General features: G+C 41.4%; 1 protein-coding gene across 5 annotated transcripts in view; it reads left to right on the forward strand.

Annotated features, from left to right (window-relative positions):
- The window catches only part of RASGEF1B (RasGEF domain family member 1B), a 698,380-nt gene that overhangs the window by 670,257 nt on the left and 13,006 nt on the right, over positions 1-15,117 (forward strand). For all 5 annotated transcript variants that reach the window (XM_070505531.1, XM_044766215.2, XM_044766219.2 and 2 more), the window contains 5 exons: positions 5,547-5,729; positions 7,404-7,526; positions 7,878-8,015; positions 13,748-13,960; positions 14,451-14,525. In XM_070505531.1, coding sequence (XP_070361632.1) covers positions 5,547-5,729; positions 7,404-7,526; positions 7,878-8,015; positions 13,748-13,960; positions 14,451-14,525 — 732 coding nt within the window. The remainder of the gene's footprint in view (positions 1-5,546; positions 5,730-7,403; positions 7,527-7,877; positions 8,016-13,747; positions 13,961-14,450; positions 14,526-15,117) is intronic.

Consider the following 15,117-nt stretch of genomic DNA (forward strand, 5'->3'; position numbering starts at 1 on the left):
CATGAGCATGCAGTCAGTCCTTGTATTCTAAGATCCTGCAGTGCCAAGAGGAGGCTAAAAGTACTTGAGATAGCAGCTGGGGTGAAGTTGGTATCTGTGAACTCTTTCTCATTCAGATCTCTGGAACCTCAAATGAGGGAAGGAAGAAGATGCATCTCACCATGGTGCAAAGTTCCTTTGGAATCTAGCTGGGAATTGGGGAACCAGTCATTCCAGGATATTAAATTAAGCCTCTCCCCACTAAACAAATATGCTTTCAAAGTTCAGTGTGATAGGGAGGCCTTCCTCCACCTCAGTGGGTTTGTTTTTCTTCACTGGGACACATGCCCAGCATTTGAACAGAAACTGAGAGATAGTGATCAATATAAAGGCATTGGATTCATTAACTATTTCACCCAAGCAGGATGATGAAATAGGGATGGGAAAAACCACTTTTTTCTTTGACGCCTACCCTTTCTATCTCATTCTCTGAGTGTAAGGGAAGTGCTGACCTGACATTCTGGCAGAGGTTTACAAGGCACCCATAGCAGATATTGAAGGATTGCTTTTGATTTAGTTTCCGCACCCGTCTTTTCCTCGACCTCTTTTCCAGTTTGAACTGTCACCTGAAACCATCTTATCCTGGTGCACCTGCCTCGTCATAAATAACGTTGTGCACAAGTGGTCGCTAATTCAGACACAGTCTGCTGTTTAGAGAAAGGCAGCTTTTCATCTGGTGCCTTAGTTGGTTTGAAACCATTAGGCATGCCTTTCAAATCCATTCATCCCTTAAATCACCCGGAGCTTGCCTCCTTGCTGCTGGATCAATGTCAGGCTAAACTTTGTCAGGGTCCTTGGAAGAACATGATCTATCTTTGTGACTGAATTAGCTGCCCTTGTAAGATATCTTGTCTGTCAACCAACTTTTCAGCTTACCAAATTAATTTTAAGAAAGAACATTTATCTTGTATACCTGGGTTGGATATATCTTTTACTTCCCTCTGGGAAGTTTCCAGCAGAACTTGTAATCTGTATGCTGATCTTGGTGTGTCTATGATTTCTTTTATCCAGGTTCATTGTTTTAAAAACCAAAATCTGGGGGCCGGCCTGGTGGCGCAGCAGTTAAGTTCATACATTCTGCTTCAGTGGCCTGGGGTTCACCAGTTTGGATCCGGGGTGCAGACATGGCACCGGTTGGCAAGCCAAGCTGTGGCAGGCGTCTCACACATAAAGTTGAGGAAGATGGGTATGGGTGTTACCTCAGGGCCAGTCTTCCTCAGCAAAAAGAGGAGGATTGGCAGCAGATGTTAGCTCAGGGCTAAATACAAAGCAAAAAAAAACCCCAAATCTGTTTCCCATTGTCTCATTGCCTCCTCCCCATCCCAGAATGCTGCCTCAATTTAGGGGAAAAAAAAAAAACCCCACCTATTTAAGTATCTCTACCCAAACCAAAAGAAGTGTCATTTTTAAATTCTCTTTAACTCCATTTGATTGCTACTATCTGAAAATAGAAGTATTCCTTGGTTTCTGAGGAGCTGATCTTGAATGTGTTAGACCAAGGTTCCCTTCAGAACCCCCATGTTCTCCTTCTTTGAGGAGGAGTAGATAGATAATATCGAGGTTCTGTGCAGGCCGGCACATGTGCTTCCTGATCTGGAGTGTGAACCCCTGAAAGTCTGTGCAGACCTGTTGGTATATTTCTCTGGGGCAATGTGAGAGAGGTTTGTGATCTCCCTGAAGAGTTAAGGGCCACTGCCAAATAGAATATATTCTGAGTTCCTCGGAACTGGTCTACAGGTGAAGCTTGCTGAGGTGAGAATTGCTGGTGAGATTAACCTATCCTCACCTTATGTTATTGGTAGTGATTTGAATAAAGTCAGCCACTTTTTCAACTGTGTCGTATAAAGCTCTCTTTTTCCAAAGGCATTAACTGCTTCGAAGTTTGACTTAAGGGTTAGTTAATGCCAGTATTTAATTTAATGGTGTTACACATTCTAATTTTGGGAAAGAATCAGTTTTTCCTAAACATTTTTGGTGAGCATGTCTCCAAGGATAGGTTCACTGCATTGGACAAAGTTTGTGCTCAAGAAGGATGGCCGACAGGAGAAGTTGGTTTTGAGATAATGTTGGAAAGGGTAGAGAGGAGTAACTTGAGAGTGTATAGGACCGCAGAGTCACAAAATATTAATTGTGAGAGCTGTCAAGAGCAGGTTGCTGCAGGCAGGGAGAAATCAGAACTACACTGAGATAAAATAAATGAATGGAAACTATGGGATACCAGCAGGCTCAAACTTAGCCCTTCTCCAATAGGAAACCATTAGCGGGAGTGTTTCCTAGAGTTAATAGCGCCCAGGGGTACATACTTCTCTGGATTCTCATGTCCAGTAGTTGGATATTGCATTTATTTTCTCAAACAAGAGCCAAGCCAATATTTACCCTTCTGAGCCTCAGTTTTCAGTTCCAGGACGGAAGCAGGTAGGACTGCAGTCCTGGACGTCGAATCTGAGTAATCCTGAACAAGCAGTAGTTCCTGATGGGGGTGACAAGGGAAGATGCTGGAGAGGACAAATCCACTGTTTATTTTCTTAGGTATTTAAAAATATGCTTCACAAACAGGACTTTCCGTGCCATTCTGCTGACCTTTCTCCTTGTTTACCAAATGCATCTATTACATAAGGCAGTTGACCCTTCCAGAAAACAGCGAGACTGGCCACTTGTTAGAGATTGTCCAGAAATAGGTGATGAATACTGTGATCCATGCTCTTTTTTATGATCATTCGTCTCATTAAAGTTTTTTTATTGGACATCTATAAAGCACACACAAGCAAATACACTACATTTCATTGAATCTAAGGTGCGGTTCATTGTAAGATGGTCTTTTATTTCACATTTTGCTAAAAAGAAGACTGTCACTGAAACGTTTTCTTATCACTCGACTATTTACATGCATTCCAATTTCAAAAATGCTAAAATATAAAGAAATGTGTATTAGAATCTCTGCAATCTCTGTCTAGATGGGACAATGCCTTGGTTGCAAAGATCAGTAGCTTAAATATTTTTGTTTATAGTATCGCTTTTCAATAAGAGTAATTAATGGCATTAACACATCTTTGGAGCAACGATTTACATAGAACATGTAAAACTTATAAATTATTCTAATAGCCTACAATTTGGGATAGACTGACAGGCTGTTCATTTAATGGTTAAACATTAGAAGTTCAAGGACCATGTGCAGTATAATATGATAGAGTGTAATAAATTTTGAACCTGGCATCTGAAGATCTAGCTGTGAAACCCTGCTGCCCGTCTGTCCCTTATCTGATGTGTAACCGCAAGTGAGTTATTACAGTTTTCTGAACCTCAGCTTATGCAGTTAAAACAGAGTGAGGATCACTCAGAGTGATACGTTTCTAAGGAACAGCACGAAAGCCTTTTGCCATGGCTCTCCTAATGCTCTAGGAACTTTGCTATAAAGAAAATTGGTAGTTTTGTTTGAATTTAGAATTTTGGAAGGGGTGAGCAAAATTGGAAATAATTTTCCAGATGAAGAAACGTACGGTGGGGGAGGGGCAGAGTAAGTGCCTTTCCGAAGTTTCCACAGTCAGATTAGGACTTTGTTAAATCTGAGTCCTTGTCCAGATCTGAGTGCCTGTCCGCTTTATGGGAGTAAACAATTAAGAATTACAAATATTTGGTGCCTTTTGGTGCTGATTCCTAGAAAGGGGACTCCAAGTGACCTGTGACTGTTTTGTGGGTTAGTGCTTGCCTGTCAATAAACTGAGGGCAGCAGGGTGTGAGATTCAGGGAAGGTCCCTTGGGCTCGCTGGTGCTCTGGCCACAGCGCTGTGTGGTCCTCACCTGGTCACTTCACCTCACTTCCCAGGCTCTCAGTTTGCACATTTTGTGAAAAGAGGAGATTGGACCAGATTACACCTGGACTTCGGCTTCTTCCTTGACTGGTTTGCAGTCATTGCTAATCACGTGGGGCGCACATTCTCCCTCCCAGTTACGGCCTCGGAATCCTTCTCACTCATCCTCAGGCTTCTAGGCAACCGCTTCTAATTGATTGCAGTTGGAAAGTGAAATGAAATCTATTTTGCGTCCTGGACTAGATGATCTCTGTGGTCCCTTAGAACTTTTAACATTTTCTGATTTTCTGGAGTTCCCAAATCCTGGCCAACCATCTCCCAAAAGCACTTTATTGGGCTGGTTTCAGTAGCAATGAGTAAGTGGAGAAATCGGGGAAAATTCACGGTTTTTGGCAGAAAAAAGGAAAAAAACCAACTCCAAGGGCGTGATAAAGTGAGTTCCACTTATGATCCTGTAACTGAAGGACACTGGTTTTAACCATCTAAATGCTGTTTTCACCTGCCAGGTCATCATTACAATGGCTGTTGTTTTTTTCCAACATGGCACCCCTGGCCGCCCCCTGCGGAGGGACACACACATTGTGATGCTGTGGCCCCCTTAGCTCGAGCTGGAACAGATGTGCTTGCATTGACAGGATGTGGCTTCTCAGACAGGACTCCACACCCCTCCCCCATTCGGATACAAATATTTTTTGACGTCTTGAAAAGAAGGCTTAGCCCAGGTTGTGTCCTCCTGCAGCCTCCACACACCCTGTCCTTGTCAGCCCAAGGCCTGGAGTTTGGCTGCCTCTCATTGTTTGCCTTCTGAACCCCTCAGTGTCGGCAGCTCCTGAATGCCTCCATTGTCCAGACATGCTGCCAGAAACCAGGAGTCTTCTCAGAGCTGGGGGCGCTGTGCCTCGGAATCCAAGTAATAACTTAATCGCCTCCGGCCTCCACTGAGCACCTTCTGACAGGGGCTTTGTGAGTGGCAAAGCACACAGATGGAAACGACTGTCACAGCGTTCCTTGTTCCCCAAATCAGGTGCCTTCTCAGCCTGTGTGTTTACTGAGAATCGAACCCCCAAGAGAATTTGACACAAAGGGGTGAAAATCAATAGCATCAGATCTTCCAGTAAAAGCTGGGGAGTCAGCATGAACTGTCCTGATGCACAACACACACACACACACACACACACACACACACTCACACACTCTGTGTACTTTAATTCCAGGCCTCCTTTGCAATTTCAGTGATCTCCTGATACGCTCAGTGCTAGTCTGATGTTTGTGAAGTGTTATGGACTTCTTCCCAACCAACTTTGAAGGCTTACGTATTTCCAACTTAGGATAATACTTCACTCGGTGGGATAAAACAGTTTGAAGCTCAGTTCCCCCCTCTGCCTTCGCAGCCAAATGTGAAGGAGTGATGTCTAAATATGGCAGCCAGAGACTTGAATTTAAGTCCAGATTGGATCCTTTGATCTAGCATTTTATGATATTTGATTGAATGAGATTGGTACTCAAAACTATGCATACATGTGTTATTCAAAGAGCAATTTGTTTCTTGATGGGTTCTGATATTGTATCAGAACCTATCCTATTTTTAAAATTGCCTGTCCCCTCATGACTGTTCAAGTCTGGTGTCTATTAAAGCTTGCTTTTCTTTTGGACTGCATGTAACTGACACTGTGTTTTCTCCTTTTTTATTCATTTTAGGAAAGTATGCCTCAGACTCCTCCCTTTTCAGCAATGTTTGACAGCAGTGGTTACAACCGAAACCTTTATCAGTCTGCAGAGGACAGCTGTGGAGGCTTGTATTACCATGACAACAACCTCCTCTCCGGATCTCTGGAAGCACTCATCCAGCACTTAGTACCTAATGTGGATTACTATCCGGATGTAGGTATCCATGTTCCTCTGAAACACATCCTTGGTATTCAGCAGAAATTGCAACATAATAGTCAGGGACCCTAGATACTACGGAATTAGATCTGGGTTGCTAAGAATTTTCCTAACAAGAAATTGCATATTTATTATTGAGTGCTTTAAGATCAAATTGAGCCTGGGCATGATTCAAATTTTGGTTGTTGTCTGCCTATAGGTTTCTTTTCAGGGTTGGCACTACACGTAGGCGGTCAGAGACCAGCTAAATGAAGTACCTGTAGGTTTGATTCATGCATATACCTTGGTCCTTAAATAGAAATTCCAGAGAACATTGGATGCTTCCAGAATATTTAATACCTTTTTTTGTTTCCAGGACCATCACTATGCTGAGAAAAGTGAAGTTAGATAGGGAAACTTCGTAGAAAAGGGAAGAAGAGTTATATTCAAGATGCAATTCTTTATAAATCGGACATCAGATGACATGTTTTACTGTGATAACTGACATTTGCATAGATAATACTTTCTAATCTAGGGAATTCGTTTACATTTTCTCAGTCTTTACAGCAATTCCAAGAGGCTAGAGAGGAGGAAACTGAAATTCAGAATGTTCAGTGATTAGTGCGTGGTCTCACTCCCACCATCAGTATTCAAACCGAGATTGTCTATTTATGGGGCAAGTGATGTTTTCTCCCCTTCCCTTGTGCTCCAGCTGCTCCTGTCACTCAACAGCTGGTTGTTGATAAAGATTTCATGAAAATATCTAGATACTAGGTTCCTATGTTTTTATAAATATAATGATGACCTTGGTGTGCAAAGGATAGTTTGTGCTTGCCACTGTAATTCACCATGATGTTTCTTACTTAGTTATCTCTCTGTGTGTGATTTGTTACATAGCATTTTCAAATACGTTGCCACACAGGGAGAACTTGTAATCAGAAGTAAAAGGAATCTCTTGTTCAGCCTGTAAGTGTTTATGAGCTACCAAAGGCGCCTAAGGGGGAAAAAAACCCATGGAATTTTCCTTTTCATTGGGAGTCTGAAACTATTATAACAAATAAGCACTACTTCATTACTGGCTTCTTGGGAGACAATGTGGTTAAAGAAAAGTATAGTATAGTGTGATATTGTGTTTTATCAAACTGCTTAGCCTTTAAAGCAAGTAGATAGATTACTTGAAAGCCTGCCTTTGAATGTTCTGACATAAGTACACAGACACTCCAGTGTGCCCCACTGGACACACTGGAGAATTCTTGAGCTGTTGTGGGTTGGGTGTTTTTTTTGGTTTCCATTGAGTTACCATAATATTTGGACACAGAACAAGATTCTGTATGGGTGGTATATTTAAGTTAGATTTATCTCTCTGGGCTGAATTTCATTCTTCTTTACTAGCGTGAGTTATATGCTCTGGTATCCTGGCTCCCGGAGGATGAATGTGAAAATGTGCTGTGAATAATTTCAATAGCTAAACTTGTCCTGTACTTCTGTTACTTTTAATATGCTTTAAGGGTAAAGACATATCAGAAGGTAAAGGAGAAATCCACCTTACAGTGTTTTTCTACTAGTAAGCTTCACTTTTGAAACTGTAGCATTGACTTTAAGAGAATTTAATTAAATAAGATGTATAATATATAGGAAAGATGTTAGTTTCAGAGGGAATGTAACCATGATGTTTTTTTTCTCTTGCCGCAGAGAACGTACATATTTACCTTCCTACTCAGTTCTCGGTTATTTATGCATCCGTATGAGCTAATGGCCAAAGTTTGCCACTTATGCATTGAGCACCAGAGACTAAGTGATCCTAATAGTGATAAGGTAATGATATGTTTTGAACTTTACAGTTTTTTCTATTAAGTTTTGGTAACTCTGTGGCTTAGATTTTGTAAAGTTGGTCTCCTTGGTAACCCTAGCTTATCCCCTGGCTGAAGTGCGTAAATGGTATCATGGCTCTGCCAAGGGGATTGGGAATGGTCTAAAGAACACAATATAAATCTAATGCCCTGGGAGATCCTCAGAGCCTGCCTTAAGTTGGTGGCGCTTGGCATTGACTTGGGGGAGGGGACTAGAGCTTCCTCTTCAACCCCAAAGACTTGGCACTAGAAAAGTCGTGTAATCCATGGATAGATGGATAGCTATCGCTGAATTAGATTTGCTTTTTCTCTCTAGAACCAGATAAGAAAAATTGCACCCAAAATCCTTCAACTCCTGACAGAATGGACAGAGACATTTCCTTATGATTTTCGGGATGAAAGAATGATGAGAAACTTGAAAGATCTGGCTCACCGAATAGCCAGTGGCGAGGAGGTGGGTAACTTGAATTTCCAGGCAGAGCCTTGGTGGGAAAGGGTACTGAATTATGCAGCAGAATCTCCACTGCTTCCTTTCTGTTTTGCCTTTGGGCGCGTCTTCTACAGAGCATATTGGTCTTTTTGCTGTGTCAAATGGGGATGATTATACAATCCTACTTCAAAGGGATGCGATCTAGAGTTTTGTGTGATTAATTTAGGGGGATGTTCTTGTCAGTTCATGCACTGGATTCATGTCGCGTGTGTGTGTTAATTTTGCTTTACTTATCCCTTTCTTCCTTTCAAAAGGTTTGACAGAGCAAGTTAGATAATAAATACCATATTAGTAGATGTAAACACGAACAGATATAAAATAAATAACGTTAATGTATTAACAGATAATAAGTAGTATATTGATACATCATAAATAGAGATAGACAGTTTGTACCATGGAAGGGAGAACACAAATATGCTAATGTTGGGATCCAGTGGACTAGGAAGGACTGCTGTGTTTGAGTGTAAGCTCCAGGTAAAAGGGAAAGACAGTTGGTTATATCATTTTCACTGTCAGCAAAGAAAAGACCCACTAATCTTCAGGGCATTAAATTAAATGAAATTTTTAAAAACTTTCTTATGAGGGACTTCGTTTGGGGGCGTAGAATGAGATCATGGAAACTGCTCTCTATAGTGTTTATAACAAATGCTCCTTGATTAAAAACTGGGGCCGTAGGATTAATGTGTGAATTAGCAAAGGGAATTCTTTGGGAGAAGAGAAGACAAAGAGAAAAGGATCTAAGTCTTCTCGTGCCCGGAAGTTGATTTAAGGCTAGCACCCAGAATAGGTGGAGGTGGAAAGTCAGTCTCCTAGATAATCTTTCATAAATATCACTTCCCTCAATTGGGTCTTTGATAAGAGCTAACTAGCTGTGACAAATTCCAAGTTATCCTCTTTGAAGCAGGCCTGGAGAGCTGGTACTCTGTGTGGAAGCTTGTTGGGCAGGGATGTCTTTGTAGTTTCGTGTTGCTGGTGAGCCTCTGGGAATAAGTTACTTGGGCACAGATACAACATTTTCACCTAGGAAAAGAAGCATTTGGCGGTTGCAGTGATGTCTTGTTTCATTGTCTTAAAATGCATTCTCCCATTACCAATAACCTTCCTTGAGAACTCGTTCTTTCAGTGGTGTACTGTAAGATCATGTAATAAGACACCCTATCTATATTCTGTCTACTTCTGGTGAATACATTTAAATGCCATTTCCCCCGATTTAGAAAAAATCAGTCTGAAATTATATAAGATTAGCACTTGAAAAATTTGCATTTGCTTCTCCCCATTATGTTCTTATGAAAATGGAATTAACCCTTTTACTGTTTTCTTGTGATATTATACTGAGCCCTGGTGCTCAAGACAGCTATTATCTCTATAAGGCTGAATGTGTGGTTTCCTGAGTCGTTTTGCAACTTATGACTGTTACAATCATTTTGCCAGTGTGCGTGTGACAGATTCTAGCAAGGTATGACTCGGTAGGTGGGTCTTTCACTCACAAAGGCAAAAGTTAAGCATCACAGTCCAGTTTTGCAGTAAATCTTACATTAGAGGGGTTAGCTGTTGGGTTGCTTGGCAGGGTCAGTGTTGGCTCAGTGACCTTAGTTTATGACAAGCTGCTCAAAAGATTAGTGGCATCATAGGACTTTTTCTTGTGTGAAGGCTGAACCCTGAGTCAGTCAGTGCTTCATGTCAGTTAAGTTGTATTTAGGTCCTTGACTTGATGTGGCAGTCAGCTTACCTTCCCTCTATCGTCTCTTTAAATGTTAGAATTAGTGACTTGGTCCTTTCCAAAAGGAACACCTTAAAAATCGTTTTCTTTTTAGGTAAAAAGTTAGTGTTTTGAAGCCAAATGGATGGCTTTTTATCCTTCTTGTCCTGGGAGTCAGAGAGGGAGCTGATTTCGACATGTGTTGGCCAGATTGGATCCTATCTTCTTTTTAACAGGATCAAGCCACTCAAGGGGTGCGTGGGACTGTGCAGAGGTCCAAACAGCCCTCTGACCTGGCTTCTTATCAGTACTCCTGTGTTAATAACAAACCCTTGCTAAACCTTGAGATTTTCAGATGGTTTTGTGTGTGAAAAGAGGAGATGAGAAGATAAGCCAGGTCTAACCCAGGAGTTGATTAACCTTGGGTTGCTGGAGAGATGCCAGCTTCCTTGGGCAGGTTGGGCTCTACAGGGAGATGCTGTTCCTTCATCTACATCTACCCAGTGTTCAGAATCGGGTCCACCCTCGGCAGCCGGTTGATCTGAGTGTGCTTTGGCAAGTCCCTAAATTCCTTCTTCCTTCTGCATTTCTGTAAATCATAAAAGTAACTGCCCTGTGTTCATGTCCCTCTTAGCTCTAGAATTTTGTGATGGGTGCTCTTTCCTCAGTTCTTTGCTTGGCAGGCCACTTATCTGTCCTGTGCTTAAGTGCCTCTCCTCAGAGACCTTCCCTCACCACACTGACCACGATCACCACCCCATTGTTAGCTTCCACCGCTATTTCCTTCATAGCACTCTGTGGTTAGTAATTACTTGGTTTTTTGATGGCTTGTTTCTCCCCCACTAGACTCCATGCTGTGCCCCATTTGCTCACTATAGCATCCCTGACTTCTACCTCAGTGCCTGGCATTTAATAGGCACCCAGTAGTGTTTGAATGAACAGACGAACGAATGAACAAACTAATTAATTACTGGAATAGGAAAAAACCATTTCCCTCCGCGGGAAGGAGTGTGGGCTCTGGTTGGGACTTGTTGCTTCTTGCCTGGGATTTTAGGGATTTTTTTTTTTTGGCAGTCAGTGAATCCAGGTGTGCCCTATATGTGATTTAGTCTGGTTCTTCTGAATCTGCTAGGCCAGTTTTGCATAATTTGGCTTAATATGTTCCCCCCCTGGGGATTGGCCCAAAATGAAGCGGCTTATTAGGATTTGCCTGCAAGAAACACGAAATGAAACTAATGATTGAATTACATGACAAATAACTATAGTGGGTAGAATGCAATTTTCTCTTCCTTAAGGGGCTGGTCTTTATTCTGTCTTTATTTGCCAGGTAATTACTGTCACTGGCATTTGAAGTTATAAAAAAGAGTAAGTGCATATTTAGCAATTCATGACTCAGGAAGGAAGCATGCGTAACAACACAAAGCTTGGTTTCTTGAGTGGAATGAAATGGGAGCAGGAAACTTTTAAAAGAGGTCACACACATACATGTTCTCTCGCTCACACACACCCACACGCACGCAGAGACTAGTTCTTTGTCATTTGAACAGCTTTTCCTCTATACCCTATTGTATACATTTTCCCCTTATGTTTTGCTGCTTTTTGCTCACCAGCTGAACCCTTTACTGGACATTTATCTACCTCTTCCCTAAAGAAGCATTTTTTAAAGCGTAGAATGAGAATGTTTCACCGGAGATGCTGGGAGAGCGTTGGTTCTCACACTTGGCTGTGTGTCAGAACCACTTGGGGATCATTGACTATGACATTTGGGACAGAAGACTGAAAAAACCGTTTAAGTTCATAGATTTTTAGTGTAACTCAAGATGATGAAAGAAGAAGCAAGAGAAACAGGAATTTATTTTATTTTTATTTGTTTTATTGAGTTAGAATTGATGTATAACATTCTATTATTTTCAAGTGTGCAACCTGATTTAATATTGGTATATATTATAAAATGATCACACAATAAGTCTAGCTAACATCTGCCAGCCTACATAGTTACAAAGCTTTTTTTTTCTTGTGATGAGAACTTTTAAGATCTGCACTCTTAAGCAACTTTTAAATATGCGGTACAGCATTGTTAACTGTAGTCACCATGCTGCGCATTACATCCCCAGGACTTATTTATTTTAGAACGAGTAGTTTGTATCTTTTGACCCTCCTCACCCATTTTGCCCACCTCTCATACCCTGGGATGAGGAAATTAAAATAGCCCTCAATTTAGCCTTGAACTGCTTTGAATTCCAAAGACAGAGACATTTTCTTCGAGTGATAAGTGTATTACCAAATAGATAGCATCTTCTAAACTGACAGTCTTAATGCTGTGTAGAAGATAGGTTTTTTGAAGATTCCATTTTTTAAACGCTTAAGGTATTTCATTAGTGATTTTAGGGTTGGCTGTGAATGTAGAGAGAAAAAAAGGTCAACTAGTGGACCAGTTTAAAGAACTCAGTGGTATACACACCAGACAAGTAGACAAGAAGAAAAGAAAAAGAGGACTGTGTTTGCTTTTTCTGTCTTGACTATGTGAGAATTGATCATTTTCAGATATGTTTGTAGTTTTCCTTGGGTTAAGTATGCAAATATCTATTCATTTGAGTTTTTGTAATATGCTCTGGTAAACCAGATTGCCTCTGTAAAAAAATATGGTACCAGGCACTGGCCCTGTAGCATAGTGGTTAAATTCAGCACTCTCTGATTGGGTGGCCTGGGTTCATGGGTTTGGATCCCAGGCGCAGACCTACACCACTTGTCAGTCACGCTGTGGTGGCGTCCCACATACAAAGTAGAGGAAGATTGGCAACAGATGTTATCTCCGCACTAATCCTCCTCAGGGGGGAAAAAAAAGGGTACTTGTTAGTAAGATGCCATTTAATTTTCAGATGATTAATCTCAGAAAATGATATTGTGGTACCTTTTTAAAAGGAGCTGGTTAGGCAGTGAAGCATGAACATTGCTTTTCTACAGCTGTAAATTCACTGGGACTGTCCTCCTGGAGCTCTTAACCTGAGGACTGAGTTAGCACTGAATCAGCCTGTGTGCCTTTCTTTGATACAGGCATCATAATTAACCTAGGAGGACAATTGTTGTTTGGCAATTTTTGGCTAGAAAAGGAAGAATAAAAGAGCTCCATAATCCTTATCACGTTGTGATAACTGTCCCCTAGGGATTGAGTGTGAAGTGATTTCTTTGACTTAAGTGTTTTAAAAGTCAAGAGATTGACATTTATCTATAATACATGCATTGCTTTTAAAACCAATCTCCCTTAAGTATTGGGACCATAGCATAATGCAGTAGTGAACACAGTGGCAGGTGGTAGTAGCATCATAGGAGGATTGCCATGTGGAAGAGTTTGGTTGTAAACCTTAACACGGATTCTAGAATGCAAAAGAAATGGACAGGAGCCAGATGGAGGTCAGATACCAAAAATGAATATCCACGGCTTCCTTGTGGTAGCCCATGTTATACGTGGAAGTCAGGAAGGTGGTTAGGGGGTGAGTGGGAGCTAATGGTGTGTTTCTGTGAGGTAGCTGTCCGAGCCTCGGACTAGTGAGACTGGGAAATCAAGAAGGTGGCCCTGAAGAAAAAGGATAGGAAAAGGATGCTCTCATTTGAGATCAGTGCATTTTAACCTACCAAAAGTAAACAGTGTATTTCTGTGCCAGCCCAGAGAACATTTAGTTACATGGGGTTCTTATTATGCTGGATTCCCTCAGTAGCTAATCTAAAACATCACTATAGTGTTTTCATGGTCCGATCTGAATTGTATTCTCAAAAGCAGCCCAAGAGAAGAACTAAATCTTACAGGTCTCAATAGACATTTTATGTGTGTTTCTTGTAAACCGTTAGAGCTAGCCTGACTCCTCCTATAACTCCCCTGAACCAAGGTGGTTCTCCAGTATCAGAGTAAAATCGTTGAAGTGCATCGTCTCTGAGTTTGCATAGTGGTGGAAATAGACTTGCAGAGCGAGGACGTAATCCTTTGCTGATTCCCTGGCAGACATATAGGAAGAATGTCCAGCAGATGATCCAGTGTCTAATCCGCAAGCTCGCTGCACTCACCCAGTACGAGGAGGTCCTGGCGAAAATCAGCTCCACGTCCACAGATCGGCTCACAGTCCTCAAGACCAAGCCACAGTCCATACAAAGGGACATCATTACTGTCTGCAGTGACCCTTACACGTTGGCCCAGCAGCTGACTCACATAGAGCTGGTAAGGCCCTTGTCATCCTCGCCCTTTATAACCACAGGCTCGGTTTGCTTTGGCAACCAATGAGTTTGTCAGCAGTGATGTCACAGGAGAGGTTAGAATAGTCCAAATGGGAAATAATCTATGAAATAACTGAAAGATGTTTTTTTTAGACATTTGAATATGAATGTTTCTGATATTCTGGGAATTCACTTTAAAAATAAATACTAAGCAAGACTGAAGAGCAAAGAGTTTATTGACTTTCCTCTTCTTCCCCCTCTAATTAATTTTTCCATAACTTGCTCAGTCTTTCGCTATCTGGTGAAGCATTGATCTAAGCAGAAAATTGCCTCTCTTCAGACCTTGAAGATGATGACAATATGTAGGGTTAAAGGTTCATTTTATAAGCTGCATAAAAAAATGGGAGTAATGCCAAAAGACAGTAGATGGACTTGTAGATGGAATTTCTTCTCATTTTCATTACTACTGTTGACCTGCTGGGTTTGTGTTTCAGGAAAGGCTCAATTATATTGGTCCAGAAGAATTTGTTCAGGCATTTGTGCAGAAGGACCCTTTGGACAATGACAAGGTAATCAGTCTACCCAGAGGTCAGCCTTGAAATGGGAAATGGGATTCCTTAGTCTGTGACAGTGGGTACAAGAGACAGAAATTGGAACTATTTGGTGTAGGTTTTAAAATCAGGAAGTTTATTTTCATTAGCCGTGTCTGATTCACTGTAGTTTTTTTTGAGCTATGTCTCCCAGTGTCTGTGCGATATTTTTATCCTGTCACTAACTTTTAGCCTCTTCTTCCTCCTTACTGGGAAATTTAATAAGCAAGTGGAGGCAGGCATTTGTGGAGATGGAGGTAGGAGATAAAAGCTTAATGGTTTTAGCAGATTAAGTCAGAAAGAAAATAGGACAGAACGCTCTACTCATGATTCAACAATAGCGTGGGCAGTAAAGACAGGATGCACATCCAGTGTGCTGAGGAAGGGTCTTTACTGCCTTGCCTCTTGTTTTAAGGTGAACCCTCACGACAGGTTTATTGCCTGAGTGAAGCCCAAATGTAAAGAAAATAACACTGGGCATGGACTATAAAATCAGTATACGTACGTAACAAATGTTTTTCCCCAGCGTCCTCTAGAAGCGTTTTGAATTGTTAGGCAAAGACTGTATCAC

Source organism: Equus asinus, chromosome 3, assembly GCF_041296235.1.
Source record: "Equus asinus isolate D_3611 breed Donkey chromosome 3, EquAss-T2T_v2, whole genome shotgun sequence".
In the NCBI taxonomy this organism is placed as follows: domain Eukaryota; kingdom Metazoa; phylum Chordata; class Mammalia; order Perissodactyla; family Equidae; genus Equus; species Equus asinus.